Source organism: Meriones unguiculatus, chromosome 11 (assembly GCF_030254825.1).
Source record: "Meriones unguiculatus strain TT.TT164.6M chromosome 11, Bangor_MerUng_6.1, whole genome shotgun sequence".
Classification (NCBI taxonomy): Eukaryota; Metazoa; Chordata; class Mammalia; order Rodentia; family Muridae; genus Meriones; species Meriones unguiculatus.
The window spans coordinates 55,150,782-55,164,011 of NC_083359.1; the positions used below are offsets into that span (position 1 = coordinate 55,150,782).

A 13,230-nucleotide genomic window follows, 5' to 3' on the forward strand; every position below is an offset into this window, starting at 1 on the left:
CTGAGTTCAAGGCCAGCCTGGTCTAAATAGAGTATTAGGACATCAAGGACCACACAAAAAATCCTGTCTCAAAAAAAAAAAAAAAAGGGGGGGTAGGGGTGTTAAAAACCAGGCTTTAGGGGGCGAGTGTCTGTGTATGGGCCCCCAAGGCTGATATTGGTTGTCTTCCTCAGTCCCACATTATACTTTTGGGAATTCCATCACTAAACCCACATCGTGCACACATTGCTCCCAGGTTGTTGCAGACCACAAGGTACAAAGCTTTCATTGCGTCCTCATGCTTGAAAATGCTTACCCACTGAGACCTTCCCTAGACCAAACAGCTTAGCTTATTACTTGGGAAGGAACCTGAATCTTTTTTTTTTTTAACATTTATTATTTATACAATATTCTGTCTGCATGTACTCCTACAGGTCAGAAGAGGGCACCAGATCTCACTATAGATGGTTGTGAGCCACCATGTGGCTGCTGGGAATTGAACTCAGAACCTCTAGAAGAGCAGCAGATGCACTTAACCTCTGAGCCATCTCTCCAGCCCTGAACCTAAATCTTTATAAAGATGTCTTTTCACTATGCTATTATTTTACCTAACAACTACTTTTCCAGGTGTTTTTGGTCTTCCCCAAACTACCAATCCCCTAAAACGTTCTAAGTATACTTTACGGATATCTAATTCTCAGTCTATATTCAAATACTCCTCATAGTCTGCTCTTGGGACAGTCTTGCTATCTAGCCTAGACAGACCTTGACCTTCAGATCCTCCAACTTTACTCTCCTGCTAGGATTACAGGCATGGGCCACCTTATGTTTTTCACTCTGATCTTAATGATAAAATTCTCAGACTTTAGTGTCTCAGTAAGTGCTAAGCTAACAGATAAGAACATATCCCCCGACCTCCTACACTTAGAAATGCTAGTGTTGCAACACCCAGAAGTTGGTTGTTTTTGTAATGCAGGGGATCAAAACAGGGCTGTGTGTGTGACAGACAAAACCACTTAATGCCAAACTACATTCCACCCCAAAGCATGTAGAACTGATGAGTACAGCACTAGTGAAAAAGCCTGTTTATTTGTAACATCCCACCCCTGCGTCCCCCCCACACACCCAGCATTAGCAGCTTACCTGTGCAGGCAGTATTCTCTTTGCCTCAACAATGCAGAGATCCACCCCGAGGAAAAGCAAATGCCAAGGGCAACTTGTAACCCTCAGAAACTTTAAGATAGCATCAGCTGGAAGATCTACTATGTAAAACGTTTTGCCACCCAAATCAAACAATGTAAAGAAGTTGTAACAAAAACAATCTCACAGCATTTATTGTTAGTGGTAAGGGGCACTAAAACAATACATATAAATGTCTCAGGGTGTTCTCATCGCAAAGAATGTCTTTAAAAACCGATTTCCAATCACAACTTCTCCCATACTTGACCATTTCTAGTTGGATACACTTTGGAGCAGAGTAATATTATCTCCTTTTAGCATGATCCGACCTATAAAAACAAACAAACAAAAAAAGATGTTACAAAAGTTGTTAATAACCACAGAAAGACATATAGTCGTCTTTTTTTTAGCCTCAGAATTTGGTTTTGAGCAGTCTTTTGAGATACTTCTCTTTATAAAGTATGGGAAAGTTTTCAAGTGTCCACATTTTGAAAGGTTTTCCACCAGGTCTACAGGCACATACACACCCTTCAGTAACAACAGAACTAAAACAAAACTGTTTCACTGAAATGTAATTCCTACAATCTAAGTCAAGTGAAAAGGCTGATGGAGTATGTTTCATGAAAGTTTAGAAATGAGGTGTCCCTCAAGTTTATATTTCAATCCCATCTTCAGAACTGTTAATATGTTGAGAAATCCACCTTGCTGAGTGAGAGTGCACACCTGCAATCCCAGCACTGGGAGGCTAAAGTAGGACTGCAGGTTTAAGGACATCATGGGCTTTTGAGCACCTCAAAAGCAAACAAAACCCAGTATTATTTCTTAGAATCTACTCTTCCCCTATATAGCTCTGGTTCAAAAGAATCATTAAGGTTTGGGAAAGAGATAGCTGAACTCCACCACTGATGAATCCGAGCACTACTTTTTGTTTTGTTTTGTTTTTTTCAAGACAGGGTTTCTCTGTATGTAGCCTGGCTGTCCTGGACTTGATTTGGACAGGCTGGCCCTGAACTCAAAGAGACCTGCCTGCCTCTGCCTCCCAAGTGCTGGGATTAAAGACTGAGTCACACTGCTTTCCCCCAGGGCATTGACTACTTCTAACAAAAATAAACTAGGTCTCTTTGTGTATGGGTTGTTTGTTTGTTTTTTGACAGTTTCTCTGGGTAACAGAGCCCTGGATATCCTCATCTCAGGCTGGCCTTAAACTCAGAGATTGGCCTGCCTCTGTCTCCTAAGTGCTGGGAGTAAAGGTGTGGACCTGTCAGTAATAGTTTATTACTGTCAGGTAATAAACTGTCTTTTGATGAGACCATGAATCCTTAAGATCCCTTCTTGTTACCTGGGCTTTTTTGAGTTTCTCTGTCAAGTACTAAATCGCTACTGAGCTTATTGGAATTAGAGAGGACATGACCATGCACTTATGGAGCACTGAGTCTTACAAAGAGGCAGTGTGATACAGTAATGTTTCACTACAAACTCAACATATCACAGCCCTGTCCTTCTCCACCCTAAGAGAAACAAAATTACATTTTAGGCTTCTTGGAGAAAGCTCAATTTGAATTCTGAAAACACAGGGAATGATATCTGTAAAAGTATTTGGTGGAGTCAGTTGTGAAGATAGTAGGATGGCTCTGTAACACCATCACTCAGAAAATGAAGTCAGAGTTCAGGCCAGCCTGCGCTCAACTGGGAGATTCTACCTCAAACAGAAAATGGGACAAACGTGCAGGTTTAAGGAACGGAAAGTGCCAGGCAATGGTGGTGACCAACTTTAATTCCAGCAGAGGTGGAAGGATCTCTGTGAGTTCGAGGTCGGCCTGGTCTAGGGAGTGAGTTCCAGGACAGCCAGGGCTACACAGAGAAACCCTGTCTCTAAAACAAAACAAACCTCCCAAAACAAACAACTCTGAAATACAAGCATGGCAACTGCTCAGAAAATGGGACAATGTGACATAAAATGAGTAGAAGGCAAGGCCAGATTAGAAGGTTCTTGCAGAAACATCAAAAATTGTCCTTTCATAGGAAAAACAAAAACAAGGAAGAATTTCAAGCAACAGCTGGTAAGGTCAGATCCAGTGTTTCAAAAAGATGAGTCAAGTCTGGAGAGCAACTTAAAGGGGATGAGGGAGCTGCAGAGAGAATGGAAACTACTACTCAGTAAGGAAGTGAACCGCAAACCCACTGTAAACACGTGTAAGCAGGAAGTGAATTTGGTTTCAATAGGCTGCCTTGAAAACACTCATGTGGAAACCAACAGGTTTAGAGCAGAGGTTTAGGCTAGACACATAAATATGGAAGTCAATGCATAGATTAGTAACTGTAACTGTGATTTTAATAGATGCCTAGGACAGTGGTTCTCAATCTTCTTACTGCTTTGACGCTTTTCCTCATGTTGTGGTGACCCCAACCACAAAATTCTTCTCACTGCTACCTGCTACCGCATAACTGTAAGTTTGCTGTTATGAATCGTAATGTAAATATCTGATTTCTCATGGTCTTGGGTAACTCCTGTGAAAGGGTCATTCAGCTCTCAAAGGAGTTGTGGCCCACAGGTAACTGCTGGTCTAGGGAAAACATCAAAGGAGAGCTGGAACCAGCCTCAAATATTTAATGGCTGGGGGGCAAAGGGTGACTACACAGAAGCCTGAAAACAACCAACCAAAGATGAATAAGAAAACCTCACACACTGTCACAGAAACGAGGGATCAAAGTGTTTTGACTAACTGTGTCAAATTCTGTTTAATGTTAAACATAAGTGAACACCAGTTACGACCATTAGATTTAACATCACTGTGTGACTATGATCCTAGGATCTCAGAGGTGGAGGCGGCCAGAAGGAAGGTCAGGAGTTCATCTTTAGCAAGACTGAGACTAGTCTGGGCTACATGAGACCCTATTAGTAAACAAAACAAAAACAAAGGAGTGGGTTATGAGTAGGTGACAAGAAGATGGCTTCAAGGCCCACTTCTCTCTTCAAAAGTAACTACATTTAAACATGAATTCAGCTGCAGGCCATTCAAGTCTGCCAGTGAAATAAACAGAAATCTGTAAAGCCAACTACATTCTTACCCAGTTGTTTTCTTGACTTTGTTTTACAATGAATCTCTTCTGCATCATCTAATACAAGGTTCATGTACTCATCAAAGCCCTGAAAAGCCAATTGACAAATCATTTTCAAACAAATATCAAACCATTCTCAAAGATTAGATTTAGAAATACAAACTAATTTTAGAAGTTTATCCCTTTTCTAATTTTGCACCTAAAACATAGCTATCAACTTGTGTTCTTTTAAAAGTTTTAAATTTTTACTATGTGTATGTATTTGTGAATGGATGTTTACGGAGGGCAGAGGCACTGGATCCATCCGCTAGAAGCACAGGGACTTGTGATCCATCAAATGTGTATACTGGGAACTGAACTTGGTCCTCTGGAAGAACAGTAAATGCTTTTATCTACTGAGCCCCCTTTTAATTATTTAATTTTATGTGCACTCGTGTGAATCTATCAGATCCCTTGGAACTGGAGTTACAGATAGTTGTGAGCTATAGCATTGTGGGTGCTGGGAATTGAACCCAGGTCCTTTGAAAGAGCCATCTCTTCAGCTTATTTTTGAGACAGCTCTTATGTAGCCTCTTTGCCTCAAACTTCCTCTGTAGCCAAGGATAGCCTTAAACTCCCAGTCCTTCTATCTCTCTCTATTCCAAGCGTTGAGACTAGAAGTGTGTGCCACCTTGCCTGGTCAAATGTATCATGCCCAATTCTTGGGGCATTTTCAATTTTCGGGAGGAGGGTAGGGATGGTGCTGAGAATTAACTCAGGGAACTTCCACACATTAGGCAACTGGCTTTCCTCCACAGACTACCTATTTTTTTTTTTGAAACTTCATTGTAGACTACCTATTTTTAACAGCAAAGAAAGCTAGAATGATCCAAAGTCCTTCAATCTTTTGGACTTAAACATTCACTACATACGTCAGCCAGGCACTCCACCTCTTATAACCTGCCCAATCCCGTGTATGCATGCATGGATCACCTCCTGGCACTGAGCTTCCATGTTCCTCACAATCACTACTTCCCCTAACTACTGTGCTTGTTCTAACTGGTAAAAGATTATTGATGGACACTCTTGATATTTACATACAATAACAAAATATTCCCGAAAATACTTTTTTCTTCAAAACAGTATACAGCTTTGGGAAGTGGAGTGGGCACTAGGGAGATACTTCAATTGATAAAGCACTAGTAGCCATGATGAATTGAGTTTGGAACCCTAGCACTCAAAACAAGCAGGGCACAGTGGCATACTGCTGCACCTAGTGCTGGCGAGACACATGAGGATTTCTGGGGTTTACTGGCCAACTAGTCTTGTTAAATCCATAAACTCAAGGCTCAGTGACAGATCTTCTCTCAGAAAGTGGAGAACAGAGCTAGAGAGATGGCTCAGAGGTTAAGAGCACTGGCTGTTCTACCAGAGAAACTGTGTTCAATTCCCAGCAACCAACCACATGGTGACTCACAACCATCTATAATGAGATCTGGTGCCCTCTTCTGGGGTGCAGGCACAACACTATAAATGAATGAATGAATGAATGATAAGAGTGGAGAGCAAGATCCCCAATGTCTCCCTCTTGCACATGCACCCATTCACACATGAATATACACATCAATATATCCCAGCCCCAGCCCCAAAAGATTTACTGTGGCTGAACATGGATAGTAAATCTCAGAAGGCTGAGGTAGGATGGCAAGTTCAAGCTTTACTGAGCTACACGGCAATACCTTTCCTCAAAAATAACAAAACCAGGGCTGCAGATAGTTTAGTGGTTAAGAGTACTGGCTGCTCTTCCAGAGGACTCATGTTCAATTTCCAGCACTCACACAGCAGCTCACAACACCAGTTCCAGGTATGCTGCAAAACACTAATGAACATGAAAATGTACATGCTCCCCCCACCACCACAGGGTTTCTATGTAACAGCTCTGGCTGTCCTGGACTTGCTTTGTAAACCAGGCTGGCCCCAAACTCTGAGATCTGCTTGTCTCTGCCTTCCTGAGTGCTGGGTGGCCATGTGCCACCATGCCAGCTGTTAAGTCTCTCTTAAAAACTGACTGACACACACACACACACACACACACACACACACACACACACACACACACACCAGAGGCCAACAACTTCTGAGCTGGCTGGGCACTACACACACACACACACACACACACACACACACACACACACACACACACACACAAAACACTCATACAGATAAAAACAACAAAAAATTATTGAGGCTGTAGCTCAGTGGTACAGCAGGTGTTTAGTATCCAAGAAACCCTGGATTTGATCCCTGGCACCACCAAAACAATGAAAGACTAAAATCGATAGAACAAAAACACTGCTTAAGGTATCCTGTTCCTGTATAAATCTCATTTAAGCCTATCAGTTCTATTCAGGCATTATCTAATCCAAAATGAAAATCTTCTCTTAGACCCCATCCCCCTCTCTCTAATTTTGATTTGTTTTGTTTTTGTTCCCTCTCCACACAAACTAAGCTCTTCTTTAAAGTTTAAGTCCCTTCAAGAAAACAACTATGAGTTCAAGGCCAGCCTGGTCTACAAAAGTGAGTCCAGGGCAGCCAAGGATTCACAGAGAAACCCTGTCTTGAAAAACAAAAAGAACTATCAAACCCTATCAGCCAAAGCAAGAAGAAGAGATTAAATAAAGTGGGTCCTGAAGAGCTTTCCTTGGGTTGGGGCCTTGACTTCTTGTATACTGCTCTGGCTGGCCATCTTGAGATGTCTTTTTCTAATAACAAACTGAGAAAATATAACCTCAGTACTCACAATAATACAGCCCTCTATCCGCATATTCACTTGCTCATACAGCCACACCTGAATTCGAGATCTCTGAAATAAAAATAAAAACGTTTTTTAGAAATATACAGATTCCACCCCATTAGTCTGATTCCACAATAAACAAATTATTCTCAAAATCTAATCATTGCTTCCAGCGTGAACATACTTACCGTTAGAATTGTTCACAGCATGGCACAAAGCAATAGTTTTTATTGACAAAACCCTTCTGAGCAAAATCCAGATCCCAAAGAGTGAAATCCACCGCCCTCCCTTCTAAATTTTCAAAGTCACACACCTAACCTTGATTCTGGGGATTAAAAATTACGATGGCTTAAAACTATTTTTTCATTTGTTTTAACATTCTAAAATAAACAGCGTAAAAATCGTTCCAAAGAAGGGCATTTGCCACTAGCTTCTCTGTATCTAACTTTTCCTTTTTGTGTTATCATTTTAAATATAACTTAAGGGAAAAGTAGATGCAGATGTCACTAAGTTTGCCGACAAATCCTTCGAAATCGGTGGTTTTGTTTTTGCAGAATAATGGTAACTGGGTGCATATGTGAGTCAGGCACAGGCGTGCACTATTTTATTAAATAGCGCTTTCCCCATAACCTGATCCTTAACTGTAGTCCCCCTCGATTTTTAACTCTAAAGCACAAGGATCAGAGAAGTTGAGCCCTGTTGGGATCAGTAGTAAGGAAACAAGTTAACTTACGTACATTTTGCAAGTATCTGAAGATGAGGTTCTGCACCACGGCGATCAAGGAAAAGAAACATACCAACAGTGGAGGTCCTGCCCCCAGCCCTCATCTGACTCAGCCCCAGGTCGCGCTACACACGCAAGCACTCAGGATGCCCCGTAAACTCTGAAGGCACTCCCTCCCCATCGCCCTCGTTTCTCGAAACTTCCTGATGGTCCACATCCTCCTCTCCTATTCTGTCGGCCCCGCTCTCATTGAGTACCGCACGCCGGGCACGGTCCCTCCGACGCCTCCCGCGGCCCTTCAACTCCGCGCGCTTTCCGGCCTCCTCAGTCGCCCCGGGGCCTCACGGGAAGCGGCCCGCATCGGGCTGCCCCATCCCCGCCCACGCTCACGGCGTCTACGGACCCAAAGCCCAGAGTTCACACTGGGTAGGATACGATGGGCTGCACCATCACCTTCTGCACCTTCTGGCCCTGGCCGCGATACGCCATGGTGGAAGTCACAAAGACCACACGACTAAGAAGGCCGCCTGGGAAAGCAACTTCCGGAAGTAAAACCTGGAAACGGAAGTGCATGTGGTCGTCGGCGATGTGGGCCCCGCCTGGGAAATGCCTCTCTAGCCACGGAGCCGCTTTTTCTCTATGCTTATAGCCTCCGCAGAGGCAACCGCTCTTTGAAACCGAGGTCTGGCCTTCAGCTCCACCTGGAGGTGGCGCCTACGCTTTGGCCCCTTCGGGTCCTTAGAGGCAACCAACAGTAGGCTTGCCTCTGCCTTGGTGCTATTCTTAGAGCTGTTCTGGAATTTAGGTCTGGTGGCCATGCTGCGGACGGCATCTTGTCCAAAACAGTCTGCAGACCTCCCTTATTTGTTCTGGGCCCTAGACCGTCTGGACTGCCATATAGCTGTACTTTGCGCCAATAACAGATTCAACTCGTGTCATCTTTATGGAGAGTAGTTATTGAGGTGGCAACTGAAGATGGCAATCTATCTAGCTTGAAGGTGCTGAAATGGGCTTGCTGGGCTCGAGTCCCTCTCAGAGTTGTGTGATAAGTCATTAGGCCTCGCCCTCTCCGTTCCTTCTGCAAGTGCACAAGTGATCCTTGAACTATATAGGGTTTGCACACACCTGTAATCTCAGCTCATGGAAGGCTCAAGCAAGGTCGCCTGCTAATAGTGTGTTCCAGATCAATCTAAGCTATGAGAGCCCTTGTTTCAAAACAAAACAACCCACATGGGTTACAACCTGATAAACTTAAGGTAAGTTGAAAATGTAAATTTAAAAATGCATTTAATACAGATACTGAGGGCCCTAGGTAGATGATTTGGTAAGCAGGACGTGCATTCAGTCACCAGCACAAAGTGGACATAGGCTGTCTATGCCTGTAATTCCAGCACTGGAAAGGCAGAGACAGGAGGCCTGCTTTTGGCCAACTCTAGTTTAATTGGCAGGTCCTAGGTTCAAGAGAGATGATGAAGCCTGGCATGGTGGCGCATGGCAATAGTCCCAGTACTCAGGGAGGCAGGGGCAGATGGGTCACTGTGAGTTCGAGGCTAGCCTGGTCTACAAAGCGAGTAGACCAGGCTAGGCTAAGGCTACATAAAGAAACCCGGTCTTACCCCCGACTCCAAAAAAAAAAAAAAAAAAAAAAGCGAGTAGACCAGGCTAGCCAAGGCTACATAAAGAAACCCGGTCTTACCCCCGACTCCAAAAAAAAAAAAAAAAGCTATGATGAAGAGTGATTTAGAAGGACACTTGATGACATCCTTTGGCCTCCACATGCACGATTGTGCATTTACACAGACATTCACACATAAAATTACTGAAAAAATATATGCCTAGTCTATACAATACCATCGCTTAGCAACACAACATATCAGCCTTTCACTCAAAGCTGCAGCTGCCCCCACCTCATAAGTATCTCGAGTGGCTTACCAGGAAAAAGATAAAAATTTGAAATGAAAGTATCTTTTTTTACAGAATTCATATTGCTTTCACTCCATTTTCAGGGTGAGCAATTGTAAGTCAGGAGCTATGTGGCTATGTGTATGTGTTAAGGCTTCCCTGTTAACACCTTCCCTGCCCTGGATAACACAACTAGCAAGAAAAGGGACTAATTCAGTGTTAGTAGGCAAGCCTACTCAGTTTTCTGTTATGACATGGCTTGTGGCTTGGTTCAAATTTTATTTAATTGGGATATTCACTTTCTAATAAGGAAGCTCAGAACTGAAAGGATTTTAGACTGTGTCTAAGGGGACTGGCATCTTAGGAGATAAGGCTTAGGTCAAATAAAAATCTAAATTTGCTTACCTAAGGTCTTCTTTGGATGGGAATAACTTGAATGCCAATCTTATTAAAGTATTATTACACAAGCTACTTTTTTAAAAGACAGGGTCTCATTCTGTAGCCATGGCAGTCCTAGAACTTGCTATGTAGACCAGGCTCACCTGAACTCACGAAGATCCACCTGCCTCTGCCTCAGAGTGCAGAGATGAAAGGCATTCCACAACACCTGGCTGAAAGCTATGTTTAAGCTACAAAAAGGAACTTAAAATTTTTTACATAGAAAATTTATTTCTTTAAAGAGAATGTATCATACTTCAAGTATGTGAAAAGGCCCCATACAGAGAGATAGATTTACTGACTTCAAAGACATCATGGAGAGAACACAGGTATATCTCCTCCTTTTGAAATGCAAAGATACTTCACTATTTGCTTTTGCATTTTCTGATTTTAAACTTTGGTGAGTTGAATCCTATAAACAATTCTTTACCTGATTACACAACTCATTAGAAATGTTACATTATTTCTTTTTTTCTTAAAAAAAAAAAAAGATTTTTCAGGGCCAGCAAAATGGCTCAACAGGTAAAAGGCACTTGCAATGCAAGCCTGGTGATCTGAGTTCAATCCTTGGAATCTTTGTAAAGTTGGATGAAGAGAACCCATTCCTGAGAGTTGTCCTCTGACCTCCACACCATGCACCCTGCATTAAAAACTGTATACTTGCTGCTGGGTGTGGGGGCACTCATCTTTAATCCCAGCACTTGTGAAACAGACAGGCATATCTGTGGGTGGGTTGGCTGAGTATGAGGCCAGCCTGGCCTACAAAACAAGTTCCAGGACAGCCAGGGTTACAGAGAAACCCTGTCTGTAAAAAAATAAAAATAAAAAATATATATATATACATATATACATATATATATATATACACACACACATGCATGGGAACACACATCATAAGTACAATGTATTATATTGTATTCTAGGGTGGAGAACAGTGAACATTTAGGGGGAGAATCCCTAAAATTGGTTTGTGTGGTTTATATTTGTCCAGATGTCCCATGTTTACTCATGAACCATTTTCACTACTGTAAATATTCTAGCTTTATATTTTATTTGGTGGTCCAGGCTGGCCTCAAACTTCACAGAGATTTTCCTACCTCTGATGAAATTAAAGGTGTGTGACACCAACTGCCTGGCAAAACGTTCTTAATTATTTTCATTTTGTGTGTATAGGTGTTTTTGCATGTAGGTCTGTGTACCACATGTGTGCCTAGTACAGGTGGAAGCCAGGAAAGAGCACTACATTTCCTGGAACTGGAGTTCCTGATGATTGTGAACCACCATGTGGGTGCTGGGAATCAAACCCAGGTTCTCTGGAAAAGCCACCAGCGCTCTTGATTTCTGAGCTATCTCTTCAGTACCTAGATTATCAAAATTTTAAAATTCCATTTGGATTTTGCATTTAGAGTAAACCCAAGTATAACTTAAGTTTTAAATTATAATATTTAAATACATAATAGAGTACATAATGTTTATTTCTTCAAAAGTTTTTGTTTCTGAAGCAGCCTGGGTTTAGCTCACTGACAGTGTTTGACTAACAAAGCTTACACATATCCTTGATCCCTTCTCTTCCCCCATCTCCCAGATAAATTTAAGCATGTCATAATGTGATTATGGTACTATTATTGGAAATACAGGCAGGAAATCAATCTGTCAGTCAATAAAAAATAGCTAAATTATTCCACAGTTTATAATACAGTGCATCCGCAATCAAGATTAAAGGAGCTCTTTTTGTATCTTGTGTCCTGACAGGAAATAGTAGCCAGTGACATACTGATGGGGGAAAAGCAAGCAGTGGTATGATTTACTTCAATCTCAAGCTAGGCTGTAGCAGAATTTAAGGAATTATACAAGTGTAACTAGGACCCCAAGAATAAGCACATCCTTAAACTGTGCCCATTACCTGTTTATCTTACCCTGGCCCCAGCCCTGACAGCCGAATAGTTGGTGTAGGAAGAGATGAGACAAGATTTGCTGAGGGCCTGGAGAAATGGCTCAGCATTTTAAGAGCACTGACCACTTTTGCAGAGGACCTAGGTCAGGGTCCTTGGACCCACACAGTGACAACAATAACTCCAATTCCCTCTATTACTCTGTTGCCACCAGGCACACACGTGTTACATATATATACATGAAGGCAAACACTCATATAAAAATAAAAAGAATATAAAATAGATTGGCTATGAATTTGTAATTCTTAAAGCTAGGCAACTACCTGGATTTTATTTTAAAGCTTTCTTGTCATTAAAGAAGCATGAACATGTCACAATTCAATTAATATAATCAGTAATAAAAACTTGGGCAAAACCTTGGCTTTTTTTTTTACAATTAACCATAAAATTCTTGTGAATCTTGAGATTTTTCATGACACTCTAAATATCTATAAAAGATGCACTAGCTCAAAGAGATACTCTGATTTAATTTTATTGACACAGTATCTCATGTATCTCTCATACTCCAAATTACTTTGTAGCCAAGGCTAGCACTGAACTCTAATCCTCCTGCCTGTGCCTTCTAATTGTTGGGATTACAGTTGTACATTACAATAAACAGCTACTTCCCAAATATTTAAGACCTTTCTCCATTTGGATGAAGTTCTGTTTCATCTGGAATCTTGTTGAGCATCCGGAATTAATGAAAGCACAACAAAGACATTAAGATGAGACAGGGCAGTCCAGCAAAGATCAGCAAGCCCTGAAATGAGTCAAGAACTTAATCAGGCAACAAACGTTTATGGGATTCCTTCTGTTATGATACTCCTTCTGTTAAAGAATGACAAGAAAGCTTTAAAATAAAATTCTTAAAACTTTAAAACATTCTTTAAAACTTCTTTAATAGTTGGGCATGGTGTTACATGCCTTTAATCCTAGCACTGAGGAGAGAGAGGCAGGTAGATCTGAGTCCAAAACCAGCCTGGTCTACAAAGTGAGTCCAGAACAGCCAAGGCTACACAGAGAAACGAGAAACCTTGTCTCAAAAAAAAAAAAAAAAAAAAAAAAAAAAAAAAAAGTTAATCAAGTACAGAATGGCATTTTAAAAAAAGATTTATATGTATGAGTGTGTTGCTTGCATGTTTGTCTGTGTATCATATTTATGCCAGATGTCACAGAGGTCAGAAGGTGTTGGATCCCCTGGAACTGGAGTTATGGACAATTGTGAGCAGACATGTGGGTGC

At 41.7% G+C, this 13,230-nt stretch overlaps 1 protein-coding gene across 1 annotated transcript; it reads right to left on the bottom strand.

Annotated features, from left to right (window-relative positions):
• Positions 1 to 1,285: 1,285 nt before the first annotated feature.
• On the bottom strand, positions 1,286 to 8,288 carry Snrpe (small nuclear ribonucleoprotein polypeptide E). Its single transcript, XM_021633742.2, has 5 exons — positions 8,151 to 8,288; positions 7,729 to 7,755; positions 6,998 to 7,060; positions 4,228 to 4,306; positions 1,286 to 1,487 (listed from the first exon to the last, which is right to left on the bottom strand). Exons 1-5 carry the CDS (start codon positions 8,286 to 8,288, stop codon positions 1,432 to 1,434), a joined length of 363 nt encoding a protein of 120 aa, XP_021489417.2. The 3' UTR covers positions 1,286 to 1,431.
• Positions 8,289 to 13,230: the final 4,942 nt, after the last annotated feature.